This window comes from Arachis hypogaea, chromosome 6, assembly GCF_003086295.3.
Source record: "Arachis hypogaea cultivar Tifrunner chromosome 6, arahy.Tifrunner.gnm2.J5K5, whole genome shotgun sequence".
Classification (NCBI taxonomy): domain Eukaryota; kingdom Viridiplantae; phylum Streptophyta; class Magnoliopsida; order Fabales; family Fabaceae; genus Arachis; species Arachis hypogaea.
The window spans coordinates 20877222-20901094 of record NC_092041.1 but is presented as its reverse complement, the minus strand read 5'-3'; the positions used below and the strand labels follow the sequence as shown (position 1 = coordinate 20901094).

At 26.7% G+C, this 23873-nt stretch overlaps 2 protein-coding genes across 2 annotated transcripts; both read right to left on the bottom strand.

Moving 5' to 3' along the window:
• Window positions 1-523: 523 nt before the first annotated feature.
• Window positions 524-2808, bottom strand: LOC112698138 (uncharacterized). The gene is made up of 3 exons (XM_029298863.1): window positions 2601-2808; window positions 1196-2413; window positions 524-1062 (listed from the first exon to the last, which is right to left on the bottom strand). Exons 1-3 carry the CDS (start codon window positions 2806-2808, stop codon window positions 524-526), a joined length of 1965 nt encoding a protein of 654 aa, XP_029154696.1.
• Window positions 2809-2964: 156 nt separating this feature from the next.
• LOC140173640 (uncharacterized) lies at window positions 2965-10563 on the bottom strand. The gene is made up of 12 exons (XM_072198137.1): window positions 10435-10563; window positions 10036-10306; window positions 9825-9924; window positions 8388-8481; window positions 7650-7760; window positions 6299-6311; window positions 5387-5461; window positions 5140-5283; window positions 4860-4943; window positions 4454-4678; window positions 3635-4073; window positions 2965-3529 (listed from the first exon to the last, which is right to left on the bottom strand). Exons 1-12 carry the CDS (start codon window positions 10561-10563, stop codon window positions 2965-2967), a joined length of 2250 nt encoding a protein of 749 aa, XP_072054238.1.
• Window positions 10564-23873: the final 13310 nt, after the last annotated feature.

Here is a 23873-nt window from a genome sequence, read left to right as displayed (position 1 = left end):
AATCGTTTACCTTCTCGACACTCTCAAGCGTGGGTGCAAGAATTTCCCTACTCTGAAAATACCTGTAATCTGACATGTTTTGCAACAAATTTGGATATGCAAAGTCTACCAAATGAGAGAGAGGGTCATCAGTAGTTGTAATCAATAGATCATTTAGAATTTCAACTTCTGATTCATCACCAACAACAGAGCCAATATTTCCATTTCCAACATCAAGTATCCAATTAGTAAATCTCTTCATTTCACCTTCATCTTGATCCAAAGAAGACATTAGAAGCCTCATATTCGTATGCAGTTTCAGAACCTTACAAAATGACCACAGATGGGATGAGTTAATAGCGGATGCCAATATATCATGTCTACTTCCTTTCGGAATCACCAGAAGTATCTGTCTGAAATCACCTCCTAGAACAACAACCTTACCACCAAATGGTTGATGTGTCTTATGTTGATCGGTAACTGACATAAGATCCCTGAGCGTCCGATCAAGTGCTTCAAAGCACATTTTATTGAGCATTGGAGCTTAATCCCAAATTATTAAGCTACTTTGGATGAGCAGCTCAGCCTTCAAACTGCCATGCTTGATGTTGCAAGTAGATTCATCAGTAATTGTGATGGGTATTGAAAATCTAGAATGAGCCGTTCTGCCACCAGGTAGGAGTAAAGAAGCAATTCCACTGGATGCGACATTTAAAACAATTTTTTCTCTAGACCGAATAGCAGAAGAAAGTCCATTCCAAATAAATGTCTTACCACACCCACCATGCCCATAAACGAAGTAAAAACCACCAGAGTCTGTAACAACAGCATTGAGTATCTCATCAAATACTAACCTTTGCTCATGAGTCATCTTTTGTTCTGTATATAAGTTTGTATGAGTCAACTCATTTGTGTCATATGCTAACTCCTCCTCTATTAGCTTATTCTGAAAAAGGCGAACATGAGACATCTCAGGATATGGCATTGATTGATAGTCTCTTAAAGATCTCGCATTGCTGTTGAGTATCTTCTCAATCTCAATAAGGCAGAGGTTTTTCAATTCGTCATCAGTCATGTTTAGTCCTAGAAAAAGCACATAGTGGTTTTATGAAATATTTAATAAGTAATTCTAAAATAAAACTATTAATATTCTTAATAAAAATAAAGATAATAAGATAATACAATCTTGATATAAAAAAAAGACATAGTAAAATACCTTGGTTTTTCAAAGCTTTTCTCCTCTCATATAGTATTCCATCAGCCAATAATGTCCAAGTTGCATTCCAAACACGCTCTGGGTTGCTAATGCTATTAGATATCAGTAGCATCGCAAATAATTTTCTCAATTGATGACCAGATGCAAGTTTAGCTACCTCATTAATAGCTGCAATGAATTCCCTATCATCGCACAGTAGTCCCATGGAATAGCAAGCATCTTGGAAGCTAGAATATGTAATTCCATTAACTGTCCTAATAGACTCATATGTTGTGCAACCTCTCTGAACAGCTAACAAAATTCTCATATAATAAATATCACCTGTACCCGGTGGAACATAATTTAACCTCCCGATAGAATACCCTCTTTTGCGTGGATGCCATACCCTTGATTCTCTATCATAAACAAATTGATTTGGAAATTCAGCATACGTCAAAGTTTGACCTGCTTCAAATTTTTTATTGTCCTCCATCCATGCTAAGAACATTGTACATTTCCCTTCCTCTTCTTCCACGATTTCTTCAAGATCGTCATCATCTTTAAAGATGATATTTTGCTCTCCAGGCAAATGAAAGGTTAATCTCATCACTGAAGGCCACCTTTGATGAATATCATACGCTAAGGTTCGCCACACAACCTCACATGCAGACAAATATCTGCAATCATAGAATTGTTTGATCTCATCAATAACCTGAGCATCCTCTCCACTGGAAGCTTCCTTTGTAACTCCAAATGCTACCCTGTCTGGACCTTTATTCACATACTTGAACAAATATTTGATAGCATTCGACTTGTTGCAGTACTCTACATTAACATGCGCTTGATAAGAAATCAGTAGATATGCATTGTATGGAACCACATTCCTATTATCCATATGGACTCCCTTCTTCTCAGTAACCACCCCTGTGTCTCGTCTTCTATATGATGGGTATCCACTATCATCGATAACTGTGGTTTTACTGAATGTCTTGGGATAATATTTGGTGCAGTACCCATCTTTCATGCAGGAAGATTTTGAGAATGCTCTACCACATGGTCCATGAATCATATATGTAGATACAGCTCTAAACAATTTTGGATGCTGAGCAGGATCTGGCAACTCTGAAGATATTAACTGATCAATTTGAGTTGTCGTTGTTATCTTATGGTCTCCACTTAACCATAAAAGAATGTGAGCATGTGGTAGACCTCTTTTTTGGAATTCCACCGTATACATCCCTTATACCAAAAAGACAAAAAAATTATATGTTATATTTAAACTATCTATTTTATGTATGTGCTTTGATAAATTAAGGGTGATAATAAAAAATCAACAATACGTTAAGTAAGAAAATATTTTGCCATTTATTTTATAACAATCTAAAGGAATATTTCTTTAAAAATAAGGTTGGATGATGAGCAATACCTGCATCTAGCACTCCAAATGGAATTCCTTGCTTAAGATCCGAGATTATCATGTCAAGCTTAATTTTGAATACTCTACACGATATATCCGGCCGGTCTTCAACCTTTAAGTTCCTTGGATTGTTAACCCTGCCAATCTCTTGCCAACTTGAGTTACATGTCATTGTGATGAAGAGGTCTGGATATCCATATTTCTTACAAATTGCCATAGCATCTTGACAATTATTAAACATGTATCTCATACCACCAGTGAAGGACGCAGGTAGGATGATACGCTTACCTGCTTTAAAAGCACATGTCTCACCCCTAACAACTGCATCTTGAATCCCTTTGTATATATCACTCCTCACCTTGGTTTGGTTGTTTCAGTAGTAGGTCAACCTTTGTGCTTCAATCATAGAAAAGCAATCAACCAAGAACTGCTGAAATAATCTTCCACCATTGACAATGGTTGCATACTCGACCTTTCTCTCTTGTATTCTAAATGCTATGAACTCCCTTAAACTCACACGCTGTCTCTTTCTATTTTCATCAGCCCTATGAGATTCTCGCAAAGGAATGTCTTCTTGGTAGTCATCTTTACCGTAAGGAAACATCATAGGGTACTGAAGAGGAATAAATGCGGTGTGTGTCTCATGAATCCTTTGCAGATGTCCAGACTTTAATTGAACTATAATATCACGTCCTGCATCTCCAGAATCAAAATCTCCTACTATTAGAGCTGCGACCTCGTTAGAAGATGGTAAATTGTAGACTCTTGCATCCTTTGATCTTTTTCGGTACAACCGTAGTCTTATATTTGCGATATCTCCTTGATTCAGGTAGTTTCTCACTATCCTAAATGTGTGAGCAAGAACATTATGTTGATCGATCATGTCCTTGAGATCTAGAACTAAGGACTGGTCAATGTTGTTGTTGTTTGTTCTTGAACTGTATAAAACATCAATTGAAAATATTAGTATTCATAATTAACCAAAATCAAAGTACGAACTACCTAAATAAATTTTTAATCAGTTTGGAATGCATGAATCAAACCTGAAAATTTCTATCCTGTTTGAGACCTCATTTTCTGTATCATAAATATATAACTGCGCAAATTTTGGTCTTTGTCCCTCAATTGGCACCAAGCTTCCAATTCTGTGGTAGTTTTGTCCACTCACAATGAACTGGGGAGGACCTGTCCCATCATTGATAGAGGTCTCTATTTTACCTCCGAGGGACGTGAAGCAAAACATGCTATTATAAGTTCTTATATTATCCTTAAAGTGTTTGCTTCTCTGGTCTGCTCCAGATATTAAACCTTGCAAGAGCTGAGGTGGACGTTGCAAAAACGGCAGTTGTACCTTCCCTCGCATACAACATATTGAGAACTCAATATTGGATCCTGTTTTAGACTTTTCTGATCTCTCCTCATACCACATCATGGCGTAGCAATGTCGACAAAAAAATTCTTGGTCATCAATATCTATCACATCTAATAATCACCAAGATAATAAATTATGTTTCAGTTATATCTGAAAAAAATACTTTATATAAAAATATATCTTTCTTTCACCATGTTAAGTATAAAAATAATATTTATAAAAGATTACCGAAGATTGCAATTTATAGATTAAAAAGATGAGATCATATAATACAATTTTTTTATGCCAACCTCAAGGTTTAAGTTTTACATGCACACTAATCAAACAATAAGAATTACAATATATCAATGTTCAAATACAAAAATTATAATATATAACCATATCTTAGTTTGAATTTTAAAAACTTGAACACTAAACGATAATTTTTTGTTTATAAGAAGCATAACAATAGTAAATAATAAACTGCTGATATTGCTACTTCTTAGATTACCTGTATTCTCAGCAACATCGAATATGGCTGGGTATTCAATTTGCACAGAATCATCTAATATAGTCGTGTTTTCAGTAATATCCTCAACTTCTTCAAAAATTTTTGAAAGATTTATAGCCAATTCCTTCAAGAATGTTTTTCTTTGTCTCAGGTGTCTTCCTTTTTCAGCTATGCACATTTCTTCTAATTCTTTAGTATCTAAATTTGAATTAGATGTACTTGCTCCTGTAATCATTAGAGATAGTAAATCAAACACTTTATATTATAAAAAAAAAAGAAAAATGAATATATATATTAAATGTTTGAATCAGCTGAGTTATGAATATATATTATGAAAGTAGTATTAAAGATAAAAGAAGTAGAATTTTAGCTTTGTGATAATTACAATCTATCATGCTTATCTTACCATGTCTCTTTTGAAGTAGCATAGTCTTTCTATTCAGTCTTGCATCCCTTTGCAATCTAATTCGATTTGAGTACTCCAATGAATCTATAATAATTATTTAGCATATATCAAACATTGTTTTTAATAGACCAATTGAAAAGTTAAATGTTTGGTTTTTAAGTAATAAAAGCATATATTAACATACGCTGACTTTGCAACTGGTGGATATTGTTTGATGTTTGTTGAAACTGTTTTTGACTTGTCTGATGACATGGGCTATCATATGCTTCGCATGTGATACCTGAATTACTAATATCACTAATATTGGAACATCGTTCCTTTTCACCTACATAGTGTAGATTAGTAGTTGGAGACCTTGATCGATATGGTGTTGGGTTATTATCTAATAAGATAACTCGAGATATTAGTTTTTTGAACATATTTTCTGTTAAAGTTTATAATTGAATAAATAGTAGGAATATCAAAATACATAAAGTGCATGTACATTCACATAAGTAAGTTCCAAAAAAAATCATCCAAAAATCAACCTGTATTGAGTCCATTTGTAATGTTCGACAACACCGATTGAAAATGCACATCATTGGAACCATCACTCGAATTTCCTGTAATTTTTTCATAAACAAATTTAGTAACATATTACAAAAACAATGTAAATTAATAATTTATTACTTGTCAATAGCTAAATAATATATAGAAAATATTGTATTTTATGGGCTTTCGTTCGGCCAAAATACTCATGACATGTTAGTTATTTTTTGTATGAAGTCTACCTTGAATTGTGGTCCGCTTTGTATTTTCTTTGTCTTTTAATATCAATTTTCTCTTCAATCTTGCTTCTCTTTGGACTTCTTGCATCTTTCAATATATACCTGAAAATACCAAATAAATAATTTTTTTAACTAATTAAAAATATATATACATTATACCTAATACATTTTTATTATCAATTTTTTTTTATATTATTAAAAAATAAAGTACACAGGAATACACATATGGCGGCGTTTGTTTTTGGTATACATATCGATCAAAACATAGACACGGGAGTATACAGGAGTACATGTATGGTGCTTGAATACTGAGACAAAAATGATGAAAGACATAGTCATACACAAACACTCATTAAAAACATGTATTTTGTGTTTCTCTAAAATGCTGAATATGAAATTAGTGTCTTCTTATGTCTATGTAAAATCGCATAGGTTTTATTTTCATTGGTTGCTTTAATTTCCTTTTTATTCTCATTTATTCAGTTACGTAAACATATTTTATGGAAAATAATATATATTTTTTTTCAAAAGTATCTTTTTTCAAATAAATATAAGTTTAATCTCACGATCAATAAATTCAACTTACAGTTAAAATATTTTTTTCATTTCCTTAAATAAAGAAATTGAAAATGAATAACTTATAAGTAAAAAGAGAGAAAAATATGAAAGTACCTCTATTATTGTGCTGAGATAATCTAAAAAATAACAACGTAAACGAAGTAAACATAGAAAATTTATAAATGTGACAAATAAAAAAAATTTAAATTTAAAAATGAAAACGGTTAAGAAGTCACTTAATTAGGAATTAGTATTAGAATTTTAAATTTCAAATTTTTAAATAGAGTTTCTTAATTAGCTAGTGCAAATTAAAAATTTTTAAATAAACTTTCTTAATTAAACGTTTGTTGTTTATTAAGAATATAGAAATTTGTTAATTTACAAATAATTTTTATTAGTTTCGTCATAAATAGTATCAATCCTATTATTTATCGATAAAAATAATAAAATTAAATATAATCTAAAAATTAATAACCTTATAAATATCGTAAATTTAGAAAAAAATATTTAAAAAGAGAGAAAAAGATGAAAGTACTTCTATTGTGGAGAAATAATCTAAAAGATAATAATAAAAATTTATAAATATGGCAAGTAAAAAAATTTAAATTTAAAAATCGAAATGGTTAAGAACTTACTTAATTAGAAATTAGTATTAGAAATTCAAATTTTAAATTTTTAAATAGAATTTTCTAATTAGATAGTATAAATTTTATATTTTTAAATAAAATTTTCTAATCAAATGTTCGTTGTCTATTAAGAATATAGAAATTTGTTAATTTAAAAATAATTTTTTTTAGTGTCATCATAAACAGTATTAACTTTATTATACCTTTTCTAAAATTTAAACAGTATTACATTTTTTTAAATAGTATAAATAACCTCACATCTTAATAAGACTGTTAATTCTATTTACTTTATTATACTCCTTTTGTAATTAGCATAATAGCTTATAAATTATATAAATTCTTAAAAAATATTCTCAAATTGCTTACGTAAAAATTAAAAAAAATATATTTGAATTTAAATTTAAAATTCTAAACATAATACTTTAATTAAAAATTATAATTAATTTTTTTAAAAATAAATACACATTAAAAATTAATAACTAACTTAATTGTATCAACAATAATTTAAAGAAGAAATTTATAACTTTATGATATTAAATATTAAATTAGATATTATCAGAATATCAACGGTGAAAATCAAATTAAAAATAAAACCACAAGTAATAACCAAATAACTTCAATTTATATTTAAAAAAATTCTAAATTCCAAACATAAAAATAGAAAAGAACCAAAAGAAAAATAACAACTCAAGAAAAGACAATGTTTCCACCAAAACAAACATATGCTTGACATTATTCTATTAGATAGACTCTAAAAGGATTCCAAAACATGTGCATCCAAATTCTCAAGTTTCTTTCTCAATCTTGATCTTCTTGGAAGTTGAGGTATCTCCTTCTACCTTCGATTCTTCCGACTTCGAGGATAATCGCTTAGTTGGTGTAATAGCATTTTCCAACAATTCGGATTCATCATTGGCAGCAACTTCATTGGAGAATTCAAGCAACAAATTCTGTACAAAATACCACGTTAAATTAAAGACTTCTTTCTAACCTTTGATTTTATCTCACTAATATTTTTTGAATAAAATTAAGATCTAATTTTGAGATAACAAACAAAAAAAAATATTTTTTGAACAAATACCTTAGCACCTTCTACTTTCTCTCCTTCAATGATTGAGGATGTCTTTGAAATTGGAAGCAAACCACCGGTGTAGTCAACATCCTAAAATTATAATTAATTATTAATTATAAATTAGATACTACTAATGACCAAGGAAGCAAAAAATAAATTAATTTTTAATAGAAAGTACACTTATAATTATACTCACAATTTGAATAGGGTGAGCCTCTTTGAATTTATTTATGAGGTCCACATTATCAATCATCTTCTTAACTTTATAAGAAGGTGAAAAATGTGGATTATCAGATATTTGAACTTCAATGATGAAGAGAAAGGTCTTATCAATTAGGTTGAGCAAAAGTGTAGGTGTATCCGATAGATCTCCTTTCTGCAGGGTATTACATAATATATTAATAATAAATAATATAAAAATTACCAATAAAAATATCTTCACTAATATTTTTAGAAATAAATATTGATTAGATCTTACCAATAGGAGTGGATCAAGTATCTCTACACAGCTCTTTCCCAAAACTTGTTTTGCCTCCTTGTCAAAGACTACAAAACATGCACAGTCAGAATTATCAATGACACCAAGCTTTATTCGATACCTGCTTAAAAAAGAAAATAACATAAAAAAAAAGTTAAATATAGACTTATTCAATATCTAATCCGATGTGCATATACTTTAATTTAAAAATAAATAAATAAATAACCTTGGAGTTATAGATAAAAGGAGACGGCCACAACTTTAACATTTGAAAGTTTTTGTAAAAGCATATGTGGACCTGTTGCATTCACATTGGCCGTACCACCAGTCTGGAGTATCCATAATATGACTTATAGTAACCAAGACAACACAAATAGAATTTTGAAAAAAAAATGATTTAAATTCCCTAAATTTGGTGAATTTTTTAAATAAATAAGATGAATAAACAAAAATAATCTATGTACAACGAATTTCAATTATTTTTTTCTCAATTTTTTTTAAAAAATAAAATTACCGTATCGAATTCTTTTAACTGTTCGATGGTTTTGCCTTGATAAATTTTTAAGAATGCAGCCTCATTTGAAATTCCGCCAATATTACCTCTAGATTCTTCAAATCTTACAAAGCTAGATAAATAAAATAAAAAAAAATTATGTTAGATAACACACACATAGTATGAAACTAAAGAATTAAAAAGAAAATACCCACCTATTTTTAAATTGGATGACAGTTGTATCTTCAAGATTGAAGAATATCTTTATGCCATACATGAAATTTTGTAAAACAATCTTTTTTGAAAAATTTATTTTAATACAAAATGAGTAAAAATTCACATAAACAATAAGTAAAAACTCATATATAAAAATATATTGTTAAAAAAATATGGATAAATATTACCGTTAAATAACTTCACTCTAACAAACTGTAAGACGACAACAGCTCCATCCTTACAGTCAGATCCCAGAAAAGTATTTAATTCATGTACATAGTTGCCAAAAAGTGCACACTCCATTATTTTTCTATATCAAATAGAATGTTTAATGTTTAAAAAGTAACTACCAATAAAATAATATCAAATTATATATATTTTATATTTTTAAAATTTAAAATTTAATAATAAAATTAAAATATCAAATATAATTTAAAAAATTAATAATTAATTAATTATTTTAAATTTGTAACAAACAAACCGCGGAAAGAATGCTTTTTATTATTTTTTTAAATTTGAATCCTTTTTTTTTAAATCAATTCGAAGTGATTTTTTTAAAAAATTTAAATAATTAGACGTTTAAAAACGGTGGCTTTGAATCTAAAAAATTTTAACTAAAGCTTAATGTTAGTTAAAATATATTTGTTACTTATTAATATTAATAAAAATATTTATAATAAAATAAGTTAAAATAATAATTTAAAAAGATGAGATTAGCAAAATTTTTATATTTATAAAAATAAATAGATAATTACCCATCATCAATATCTAATTCGATAACAGTATATTTGGTAGATTTGCCATTCTTTTCAAGAGTCTTCTCATTTTCAATTTCAGCAAGATATCCAACAACATCTGAAATGATTTAAAATAAAAAAAATTATTGTCAATAAATTTGTAAAAAAAACACAGAATAAATTATCAATAAAATAAATAATTATACTTTTTCTAAAATAATAAACTTACCAACTAAATAGGTGCAATCATACCCAGGAGCATTGAGAGTGTCAAAACTCACAAACTTAAATCCATGTCGTGGGATACTCGACGATTCTGGAAGTCTGTGCACATCAGTACGTTGGTTTAAATTAACCACGTATTCATGATATGTAGTCTTGAAGTAACCCTTATTGAGTCCAACACCAAAATATCTTATTTGGTAAGATATTCCTTCCTCCAGCAAATTCACGAATCGAGACACAAAAGCCTTCTTAACTGAGGCGTGTATTTTTCCTCCCTAGAATTAATGAACAAAAAAAAACGATTAGATGGGAATAAACAAATAAATTTAAAATATAAATAATATAAATTTTAAATAAAATAGAAAAATATTAGTAGAAAACTCACGTCTTCATCAAGCCAAACCATCTCAATTGAGTATGACAGTGGAGAATTTTCATAACTTGGTAGTGTCCATAACCGTATCACTCGTATACGTACACACAAATTATCGATTGTAGGATTAATGTCAGCAATTTTGTGAATACCAGCCATTAGAATAAATAGAGAGATTTTGGATATATGTAAAGAAAGGGATTGATGTACTTTAAATTATGGTGTTTTACATCTCTCGTAACTTATACTTTTATAGTTGCATCATAACTAATATTTTTTAAATTTGGTTGACTTTAATTTAAAATTTAAAAATAACAAACTAAATAAAACAACCTAAACTTAAAATTTGAAAATAACAACTTAAACAAATAATAATTTAAAAATTTCAACATAACGTAAATTTTTATAATAATATAATAATATAATAATATTAGTACGTAATAATCGAAGAATAATTAACATATATTTTTTTAAAACTCTAAATTTCTTTAAAAAAATTTATGTAGCTGCAATTTAAAAAAAAATTTAAAATTTTAAAAAATAATGCTAAAAAGAATTAACAGATATTTAAAAAATAGTGTTATAATATAAAAAAGAACAACCTAAGTAAAATCTAAATAAAATTTAAAAAATAACAACTTAAATAAAATAATTTGAAATTTAAAAAATAACAACCTAAGTAAAACAACCCAAACAAATAAAATAATTTAAAATTTAAAAAATAACAACCTATGTAAAACAACCCAAACTTAAAATTTGAAAATAACAACTTAAGCAAATAATAATTTATAATTTATAAATATAAATCTAAAAATTTCTAGTGATGACACGTAAGCAAATAAACTCCCAAACTTAACGTATGAGCGCCACGTCAGCAAATTGGCTCCCCATTTGTATTCCTATAAAGATAAATAATATAAAAATTACCATTAAAATATCTTCACTAATGTTTTTAGAAATAAATATTGGTTAGAACTTACCAATAGGAATGGATCAAGTATCTCTACACAACTCTTTTTCAAAACTTATTTTGCCTCCTTGTCAAAGACTACAAAACATGCAAAATAAAATAAAATAGAATTGATGAACAAAAATCAAAGAACGATTAGATAGGAATAAACAAATAAATTTAAAATAAAATAGAAAAATATTAGTAGAAAACTTACGTCTTCATCGAGTCAAGCCATTTCAATTGAGTATGGCAATGGAGAATTTCTGTAACTTGGTAGTGTCCATAACTGTATCACCTGTATACATACATATAAATTGTCGATAGTAGGATTGATGCCTGCAATTTTGTGAATACCAGCCATTGGAGTAAGTAGATTGATTTTGAATATATGTAAAAAAAAGGGGATTGATGTACTTTAAATTGTGGTGCTTTACATCTCTCATAACTTATACTTTTATAGTTGACTCATAACTAAAATTTTTTAAATTTGATTGACTTTAATTTAAATTTAAATTAAAGTCAATCAAATTTAAAATTTAAAAAATAACAACTTAAGTAAAATAACCCAAACAAATAAAATAATTTAAAATTTAAAAAATAACAACCTAAGTAAAACAACCTAAACTTAAAATTTGAAAATAACAACTTAAGCAAATAATAATTTATAATTTATAAATATAAATCTTAAAATTTCTAGTGACGACACGTCAACAAATGAACTCCCGGACTCAACGTATGAGTGCCACGTCAGCAAATGAGCTTCCCATTTGTATTACTACTAGTGTTAAACCCGTGCGATGCACGGGCTTATATTTAATTTTGGCAAATTAAATTAAAAATAATATTTTATAATCATATATTTTTTAAATTTAGTATAACACTATCATCATCGTTATATAATAAACGTGTTAAATATGTTATTTTATCTTTATTCAAAGTAAAATATGAATAGAAGAGTTCGAAGTTTATAATATTCTTGAACCATAAGGAGGGAGATAAAAAAATAAGAACATATATAACTGTAATAATAGCATGTTAATTTTACCCTGAATTTTATATCAAAAAGCTAATAAAAATTTATCAACAACCTAATATCTTACTAACTTCATTAGAAAATCATTGGATGTTGTGCTCCTTGTTACACATTTCATTTCAAATTTGAAAAAAGAGTTATAGATAAATTAGTTATATCTATAGTAAAGATTTGTACAAAAGTGTAAATCATAACATGCTATTAAAATGAAAATAATATTATTCTTACCTAAATATTATTAAAAACCTCTTTGAACACGACATTTGTTGTTGATGACTTTGGATTGCCGTCTTCGTTTAGAATTAAAACCCTGAGGCCACTGCGACTCTTAACTCTTGACAAAGCAACATAAAGTTGTCCATGGATGAACATTGATTTTGGCAAATAAAGCCATACATGTGATAATGATTGATCCTGACTCATGTTAATGGTCATTGCAAAGCATACTGTTAATGAAAATTGTCTCCGTTGGAACTTAAATGGCAATCTTGAATCTGAAGGGATCAAGTTCATTCTTGGAATGTACACTTTATCTCCAATATTTCTACCGGTCACTACCGTCGTTCCAATTACGTTGCTGCCAAGTTTGTTAACTATTAATCTTGTCCCGTTGCATAAACCTGAAGTCTGGTCTATGTTTCGCAGTAGCATTACAGCGACTCATGGCTTCAAAGTCAACTTGTGATTGAGTAGTCCCGAACATTTGATATCATTTAGAAACTCTGGTGTGAACCACTCTTGTTTTACATCTTCATTCTCATCAGCTTGACATGTTGTGTCAAAGCTCAAATACTCATTTTCCATCCCTGGAAAGATTGTCAAGACAAAATCGTTTACCTTCTCGACACTCTTAAGTGTGGGTGCAAGAATTGCTCTACTCTGAAAATACCTGTAATCTGACATGTTTTGCAACAAATTTGGATACGCAAAGTCTACCAAATGAGAGAGAGAATCATCAGTAGTTGTAATCAATAGATCATCTGGAATTTCAACTTCTGATTCATCACCAACAACAGAGATAATATTTCCATTTCCAACATCAAGTATCCAATTAGCAAATATCTTCATTTCACCTTCATCTTGATCCAAAGAAGACATTAGAAGCCTCATATTCGTATGCAGTTTCAGAACCTTACAAAATGACCACAGCTGGGATGAGTTAATAGCGGATGCTAATATATCGTGTCTACTTCCTTTCGAAATCACCGGAAGTATCTGTCTGAAATCACCTCCTAGAACAACAATCTTACCACCAAATGGTTTATGTGTCTTATGTTGATCGGTAACTGACATAAGATTCCTAAGCGTCCGATCAAGTGCTTCAAAACGGCAGTTGTACCTTCCCTCGCATACAACATATTGAGAACTCAAAATTGGATCCTGTTTTGGACTTCTCTAATCTCTCCTCATACCATATCATGGCATCGCAATGCCGACAAAAAATTCTGGGTCATCAATATCTATCACATCTAATAATCACCAAGATAATAAATTGTTTTAGTTATATCTGCAACAAATAATTTATATAAAAATAATTTCTTTCACCATGTTAAGTATAAAAAAAATATTTATAAAAGATTACCGAAGAATGCAATTTATGGATTAAAAAGATGAGATCATATAATACAATTTCATTGTGCCAACCTCAAGATTTAAGTTTTACAATAAATCAATGTTCAAATACAAAAATTATAATATATAACTATATCTTAGTTTGAATTTTAAAACTTGAACACTAAACGATAATTTTTTGTTTATAAAAAGCATAACAATAGTAAATAATAAAGTGCTGATATTGCTACCTCTTAAATTACCTGTATTCTCAGCAACATCGAATATGGCTGGGTATTAAATTTGCACAGAATCATCTAAAATAGTCGTATTTTCAGTAATATTCTCAACTTCTTGAAAATTTTTTGAAAGATTTGTAGTCAATTCCTTCAAAAATGTTTCTCTTTGTATCATGTGTCTTTTTTTTCAACTATGCACATTTCTTCTAATTCTTTAGTATCTAAATTTGAATTAAATGTACTTGTTCCTGTAATCATTAGAGATAATACATCAAGTATTTTATATTATAAAAAAAGAAAAATGAATATATGTTAAATGTTTGAATCAGCTGAATTATGAATATATATTATGAAGGTAGTATTAAAGATAAAAAAGTAAAATTTTAGCTTTGTGATAATTACAATCTATCATGTTTATCTTACCATGTCTCTTTTGAAGTAGCATAGTCTTCCTATTCAGTCTTACATCCCTTTGCAATCTAATTCGATTTGTGTACTCCAATGAATCTATAATAATTATTTAGCATATACCAATGATTGTTTTTAATAGACCAATTAAAAAGTTAAATATTTGGTCTTTAAATAATAAAAACATATTAACATAGTAACTGGTAGATATTATTTGATGTTTGTTGAAGATGTTGTTGACTTGTCTGATGACATGGACTATCATATGCTTCACGTGTGATACCCGAATTACTAATATCACTAATATTGGAACATCATTTTTTTTATCTACAGAGTGTAGATTAGTAATTGGAGACCTTGATCAATGTGGTGTTGGATTATTACCTAATAAGATAACTCGAGATATTTTATAATTGAATAAATAGTAGGAAAATCAAAATACATAAAGTGCATGTACATTCCCATAAGCAAGTTCTAAAAAAAATCATCCAAAAATAAATCTGTATTAATGCTATTTGTAATGTTTGACAACACCGATTGAAAATGCACACCATTAGAACTATCACTCGAATTTCCTGTAATTTTTTCATAAACAAATTTAGTAACATATTACGAAGACAATGTAAATTAATAATTTATTACTTGTCAATAGCTAAATAATATATAGAAAATATTGTATTTTATGAGCTTTCATTCGGCTAAAATACTCATGACATGTTAGTTATTTTGTATACCCAATAAAAACTAAATATATAGAACTGACATACTTAAAAATACCAAATAAAAGAATATATTATTCTAACCTAAAAACAAAAATGATAAAATAATTAATTTATTTTTTTATATGAAATCTACCTTGAATTGTACTTTGCTTTGTATTTTCTTTGTCTTTTAATATCAATTTTCTCTTCAATATAATCTTACTTCTCTTTGGACTTCTTGTATCTTTCAATATATACCTAAAAATATCAAATAAATAAATTTTTTAACCAATTAAAAGTATATATACATTATACATAATACATTTTTATTATCAAATTTTTTATATTATTAAAAAAAATAAAGTAGTACACATATGACAGCGTCTGTTTTTGGTATACATGTCTATCAAAATATAGACACAGGAGTACACAGGAGTACATGTATGTTGTTTGTTTACTGAGACAAAAATATGAAAGACATAGTCGTACACAAACACCCATTAAAAACATGTATTTTGTGTCTCTCTAAAATGCGAAAACACTAATTTTTAACTTGAGACACTAATTTTTTTACAATTTTTTCTCATGTCTAACTTACCAAATAGAATATGAAATTAATGCCTTCTTATGTCTATGTAAAATTGCACAGATTTTATTTTCGATGGTTGCTTTAATTTCTTTTTTATTCTCATTTATTTAGTTACGTTAACATATTTTACAGAAAATAATATATATTTTTGTACAAAAGTATCTTTTTTCAAATAAATATAAGTTTAATCTCACGATCAATAAATTCAACTTATAGTTAAAGAGATTGAAAATGAACAACTTATAAGTAAAAGGAGAGAAAAAGATAAAAGTACCTCTATTGTTATAATCTAAAAAATAACAATGTAAACGAAGTAAATAGAAAAAAATTATAAATGTGACAAATAAAAAAAAATTAAATTTAAAAATCAAAACGGCTAAGAAGCCACTTAATTAGGAATTAGTATTAGAGTTTTAAATTTCAAATTTTTAAATAGAATTTTCTAATTAGTTAGTGTAAATTTAAAATTTTTAAATAAACTTTTTTAATTAAACGTTTGTTATTCATTAAGAATATAGGAATTTGTTAATTTAAAAATAATTTTTATTAGTTTCGTCATAAATAGTATTAATGCTATTATTTATCGATAAAAATAAATAAAATTAAATACAATCTAAAAATTAATAACCTTATGAATTATGTAAATTTAGAAAAAATACTTAAAAAGAGAGAAAAATATGAAAGTATTTCTACTGTGGAGAGATAATCTAAAAAGATAATAATAAAAATTTATAAATGTGGCAAGTAAAAAAATTTAAATTTAAAAATTGAAATGGTTAAAAACTTACTTAATTAGAAATTAGTATTAGAAATTCAAATTTAAAATTTTTAAAATAGAATTTTCTAATTAGCTAGTATAAATTTTAAATTTTTAAATAAAATTTTCTAATCAAATGTCCGTTGTCCATTAGGAATATAGAAATTTGTTAATTTAAAAATAATTTTTTTAGTTTCATCATAAACAATATTAACTTTATTATACTTTTTCTAAAATTTAAACAGTATTACATTTTTTTAAATAGTATAAATAATTTCACATCTTAATAAGACTGATAATTCTATTTATTTTATTATAATCCTTTGTAATTAGTATAGTGACTTATAAATTATATAAATTTTTAAAAAATATTCTCAAACCCAATTGTTTACGTAAAAATTCAAAAAAAAGTATATTTGAATTTAAATTTAAAATTATAAACATAATACTTTAATTAAAAATTATAATTAGATTTTTTTTAAAATAAGTACACGTTAAAAATTAATAACTAACTTAATTGTATCAACAATAATTCAAAGAAAAAATTTATAACTTTATGACATTAAATATTAAATTAAAAATTATCAGAATATCAACGGTGAGAATCAAATTAAAAATAAAATCACAAGTAATAATCAAATAACTTCAATTTATATTTAAGAAAATTCTAAATTCCAAACATAAAAATCGAAAAGAACCAAAAGAAAAATAATAACTCAAGAAAAGACAATGTTTCCACCAAAACAAACATATGTTTGGCATTATTCTATTAGATAGACTCTAAAAGAGATTCCAAAACATGTGCATCCAAATTCTCAAGTTTCTTTCTCAATCTTGATCTTCTTGCAAGTTGAGGTATCTCCTTCCACCTTCGAATCTTCCGACTCCGAGGATAGTCACTTAGTTGGTGTAATAGCACTTTCCAACAATTCAGATTCATCATTGGCCGCAACTTCAATGGAAAATTCAAGCAACAAATTCTGTACAAAAAACCACGTTAAATTAAAGACTTCTTTCTAACCTTTGATTTTATCTCACTAATATTTTTTGAATAAAATTAAGATCTAATTTTGAGAGAACAAACAAAAAAAAATATTTTTTGAACAAATACCTTAGTACCTTCTACTTTCTCCCCTTCAATGATTGAGGATGTCTTTGAAATTAGAAACAAAGCACCGGTGTAGTCAACATCCTAAAATTATAATTAATTATTATTTATAAATTAGATACTACTAATGACCAAGAAAGCAAAAAATAAATTAATTTTTAATAGAAGTACACTTATATATACTCACAATTTGAATAGGGTGAGCCTCTTTGAATTTATTTATGAGATCCACATTATTAGTCATCTTCTTAACTTTATAAGAAGGTAAAAAATATGAAATATCATATATTTGAACTTCAACGATGAAGAAAAAGATCTTATCAATTAGGTTGAGTAAAAGTGTAGGTGTATCTGATAGATCTCCTTTCTGCAAGATATTACATAATATATTAATAATAAATAATATAAAAAGTACCAATAAAAATATATTCACTAATGCTTTTAGAAATAAATATTGGTTAGATCTTACCAATAGGAGTGGATCAAGTATCTCTACACAGCTCTCTTCTAAAACTTGTTTTGCCTCATTGTCAAAGACTACATAACATGCACAGTCAGAATCATCAATGACACCAAGCTTTATTCGATACCTGCTTAAAAAAGAAAATAACATAAGAAAAAGTTAAATATAGACTTATTTAATATCTAATCCAATGTACATAGACTTTAATTTAAATAAATAAATAAATAACCTTAGAGTCATGGATAAAAGGATATTAGTAGAAAACTCGCGTCTTCATCGAGTCAAACCATCTCAATTGAGTATGGCAATGGAGAATTTCCGTAACTTGATAGTGTCCATAACCATATCACTCGTATACGTACACACAAATTGTCGATTGTAGGATTGATGTTAGCAATTTTGTGAATATCAGCCATTGGAATAAGTAGGGAGATTTTGGATATATGTAAAGAAAGGGATTGATGTACTTTAAATTGTGGTGCTTTACATCTCTTATAACTTATCCTTTTATAGTTGCATCATAACTAAATTTTTTAAAATTTGGTTGACTTTAATTTAAAATTTAAAAAACAACAAACTAAGTTAAACAATCCAAATTTTAAATTTAAAAATAACAACTTAAATAAATAATAATTTAAAAATTCTAAACTAACGTAAATATTTATTTATTGTAATATTAGTATGTAACAACCGAAGAATAATTAACGTAAATTTTTTTAAAACTCTAAATTTCTTTAAAAGAATTTATGTAGCTACAATTAAAAAAAATCAACAAAATTTTAAAAAATTATGCTAAAAAGAATTAACAGATTTTTTAAAAATAGTGTTAAAATATAAAAAAGAACAATCTAAATAAAATTTAAAAAATAACAACTTAAATAAAATAATTTAAAATTTAAAAAATAACAACATAAGTAAAATAATCCAAACAAATAAAACAATTTAAAATTTTAAAAATAACAACCTAAGTAACACAACCCAAACTTAAAATTTGAAAATAACAACCTGAGCAAATAATAATTTATAATTTATAAATATAAATCTAAAAATTTCTAGTAATGACACGTAAGCAAATAAACTCCCAGACTCAACGTATGAGCGCCACGTCAGCAAATGAGCTCCCCATTTGTATTACTATAAAGATATTATAGTATTACTAGTGTTTTTGTCCATAAGGGACATCTTCTTTATCAGAATATAAATCTTTTAAAACTGCGTCACTTTTTTCTTGATATTATAAATTGTGAAATAAAAAATTTATAAAATCAAAACTACTTTTATAAAATAGTCGTATAATACAAAAGTCCTTATTGGCGAAGAAGATTAGTTATTATTTTTATGTAAAATAGTTTAATTTTTTACTAATAGTTAATTTTAATATTTATTATCTAAAACTTGAAAGAATTTAATGTGTATACTTTTATATTTAATTAAGTGTTAAGTTTGTTACACAAATAAAAATAATTAATTTTCATGTTTGTTATTTAAAAATAATAATTTTTCTCTATATATAAACATATAGTTAGATATTAGTATAAAAAAATTTATATTGATAGTTATAAAATTAAATCAAAATTAATTTTTTTAAACAATTGAATCTTGATTATAATTTTTAATCACAATATTAGTATTCTCTCCAAATTATGTGTAATAAATATTTGAAGAAAAAGAAGTAAAAATATAGATTAAAAAGATAAGAGGTAAAAATTTAAAACTAAATAAAATAAAAAATATGCATATAATAATAATTTTTTTATGTAAATAATATTATAAGATTATTTTTAATTATAAATTTAATATTCTTTTTTAAATTTTATGAATTTATTTGATTTATATTATTTTATTAATTTTATTTTTTTATAGAACTGAAAAGTAGAGAAAGATAAAGAAAAAGAAGAGAGAAAGTTTGTTAATTTTAGAGAAAAATATTTTATTTTAATTGTAATAAAAGAATATCTCGTGACACATTTTAGTTTGTCAAATTAGTAATATAAAATATAAATTATAAGTTATACATAAAGTGGAAAGGATAGAAAAAATAAGAAAGGAAAGAGAGCTAGATAAAAGTATGGAAGAAGGTAATTTATTAATTTTGAAGGAAAATATTTTATCTTAATTTTAATGAGAAAATGTCATGTGATATATTTTAGTTGTTAAATTAGTAATATAATATAGTTATATTTTAATATTTTAATTTTAATTTAATTTTAATTGTAATTAGAGAATATTATATTATATATTTTCATTATTAAATTTGTAATTAATCATTGATAATGATATATAAAAAAGATAAAATAGATGAAAGACGAGAGAAATAAATAAAGAGAAAAGATGAGAAAACTAGAATTTTGTTGAGAAAGACTTTATTTAAAAAATTAATGACATATTTTTAAATTGTAAAATTAGTAATATATAATATTTTTTTAATCACAGATTGGGCTGGACACTAGCCCAACCTAGAGAATAGAGTCAATGTTTTTTGGACGTGAGAGTAGGAATGTCAATGGGGCAGGGCGGGGGCGGGGGATGCCTCCCTGCTCCCCACCCCACCCCAGATTTACTTCCCATCCCTGTCCTCGTTTTCCGCCGTGGGAGAATATTGCTCCCCATCCTCATTCCCCACAGGGCCTCATTCCCCGCGGGGACCCCATTCCACATCTATCTTATAGTTCTAACTAATTATTAATTTCCATATGAATAGAGATGTAAGTATCCATTCTATACAAAAATAACAAGATTTTATACAAAAAATCTAAACGACAAGATGGTGACTTCTTTCGAAATGACGCAGTGGGAAACGCAACGGCGAGCTAGAGGATAGAGAAGTGGACAAGGTAGGAGACGCGGTAACAGAGAGGAGAATGGACACGACGACAAAGTTATGGAAAGGAACGCCTCAAATAGAGAGCACGACACAGTGAGGATCATGGCACGATGAGGTGTGACGATGCGGTGAGAAGGGAGAGTGGCGAGAGGGTGGCTGCAGATAAGTTGAATGGAATATGGATAGCATTAGGAATTTCTGAATTGAAGAAGAGTTATGCAAATGAGGATTAGGAGTTTTGGGTTTCTATGTGTGTGTGTGTAAAATGACTAAAAAACATATAAGAAAAATAAACTATTAAGGACAATTCAGTAAATTTATGAACTTCGGGGATTAGCGGGGATGGGACGGGATCCCTGCTCGGGTCTCCGCGCTTGCCTCGGGGGAATTTTGTCCCCCATCTTTATCCCTACAAAAAAATTCTCCATAGTTAAATTCTCATTCAAAGCAGTCCCCGCAGGAATCCCTGCGTCTCGGAGAGTTTTGCCATCCCTACGTAAGAACAGAGTCTTAATGATTGGTTACAATCGGATGAAACGAGAATGAGAATAGTTATTGTTGGGTTTGGTTCTTATAAAAGCTCATTCTTTTTATATGTCAACAAAAATGTCTTTTTCCGTATTCAGCAACAAATATCCTGTGCTGGGTTAGGCTTAAATTCTAACATGGTGTGTGGACCTAGCCCATGTATATATCTACATCAAATATTTATCTATTTATTATTTATTATGGATCAGGCTTCAACAACTCTCTTTGATTGAAGAGTTCGTTTACGCAACCAATTAGGAAAAAAGGGGCTTCAGACCCAAAACAAATGGCAACGATCTGAACCCAACAAAAAAATAAAGGAAGAGAGGAGGTTGAGGGAAGCCGAGCCATGGATCCAACGGCAAAATTAGTGCCTCACAAAGAGCCTGAGAAGGTGCTGACAATGTATGGTTTGTGAAAATATTTTTTGTTTTGGTTTTTTGTTTTTATTTTAAAAAATTTATTTTTATTTACAATTTTTTATATTTTAAAAAATATGATTGGTGTGTGAAAAAATAATATTTTTAAATATAAAAAATAATAAAAATATATTTGATTGGTTTATTTTTAAAATATATTTTTAATAGTTTAAAATTATAAAACTATATTTTTATTAAATATATGATTTTAGTTATTTAATTTTTTATTAAATTAACAATTAATTTTTATACGGTATTAATATGAAATAAATTATTATTTTATTATACTATTTTAAAAAAAATTGGTATCTCTTATATATATAGTTGGTTTTATATTTTTCGTGGAACTATATAACAATAAAATACATCAATTAAAATAAAAAATCAAAAGTAAAATTAGTTTTACACCAAACGAATCAATTAATTAATATCAAAATTTATTGATGTAAATAATTTTTTAACAAATAATTTATTAATAAAATAATAAATAAATAAATATTAAATATAAAAAAATTGAAAACAAAAAATCAACTTTTTTGTCAATATTTTTAAGTTTTTATATATTCTTTAAAATTTTACTATCGATACTTTTCATAATTGATGGTTGATTTTAAAAATTATTTTCATAACAAAACTATTTTTTTAAACAAAAAAATAAAGGTCAAAAATAAAAAAATTAATAAATACATGAATTTAAAAAGTACATACTCAATACTAAATAAAATAAAAAAAAACTCAATAAATACATATTTTAATTTTAATTAGAGCTCTTTTTTTTCTTAATTACCTTGTCTATATACTTAAAAATACAAAAATCAAGCCTAAAATAAAAAATCAAAAGGGTCAAATGAAATAAAAAATAGAGAAAAGTGTACTTTTTGTCCTTAAAGTTTGACAAAAATTTTAAAAATATTTTTAAATTTTATTTTGTTTCAATTTTGTCTCAAAAGTCTTCGATTTTCATCAAATACATTCCTTACGGCTAATTTTTCAAAAGATTTAAGATCAATTCAACAATAATTTCATATGAACAACCCTTAACACAAGCAAATCAAGCATAATTTTCATGTATTATTGTTAAATTGGTCTTAAATTTTTGAAAATTTAGCCGTGAAAAGTATATTTGATACAAATTTAAAATTTTTGGAACAAAGTGAAACAAAATAAAATTTAAGAATATTTTTAAAACTTTTATCAAACTTCAAGTACAAAAAATATATTTTATCCAAAAAAAACTTCACCTTTCTAAAAGATGTATGTATAAATTTGAGGTAAATAATGGATATCCTAATAACAAATCTTACATACAAAAAAAGGAGAAGACAAAAAAAAAATAAGCAAAGCACACTAATTGAGTAAATGTAGCATGAGAAAAAAAACATATAAAAACAAGTAGGAGAGATTGAACCTTTATCCCAAAACCAAAAGCACCGTATTTTGGTTTGAAAACGTTTTTAAAAGTTAAAACTGAAAATACTGAAAACAAGAAAATAGCGTTTTTAACTTTTTTTTGAAAGAAATTCTCTTTGTATTAAACTCTACAATTCAAAATATCAAGATAGATCCAATTACATATTTCTAAAGGTGTCTCTTCCATCCACATTATATTTGGCTTGGTAAGCGCTACTCTTGCTAAGTAATGGGCTGCTAACTTTGTTTTATTTTTTTAAATGTTTTTGTTGAAAATATTTTTAAAATATTTAATCAATTATATTTTTATGTCTTATTTTCATTTCCATCAAAAATAAAAATGAAAATGCTTAAACTAATCAGTCTCTTAGATTGTGTTTGATTTTTAAAACAGAACGAGACAAAACACTAAAAATATAATATAAAAGACAGAAACATAAAATTAGTATTTTTTATTTTGTTTGATAATAAATTAAATATAAAATAA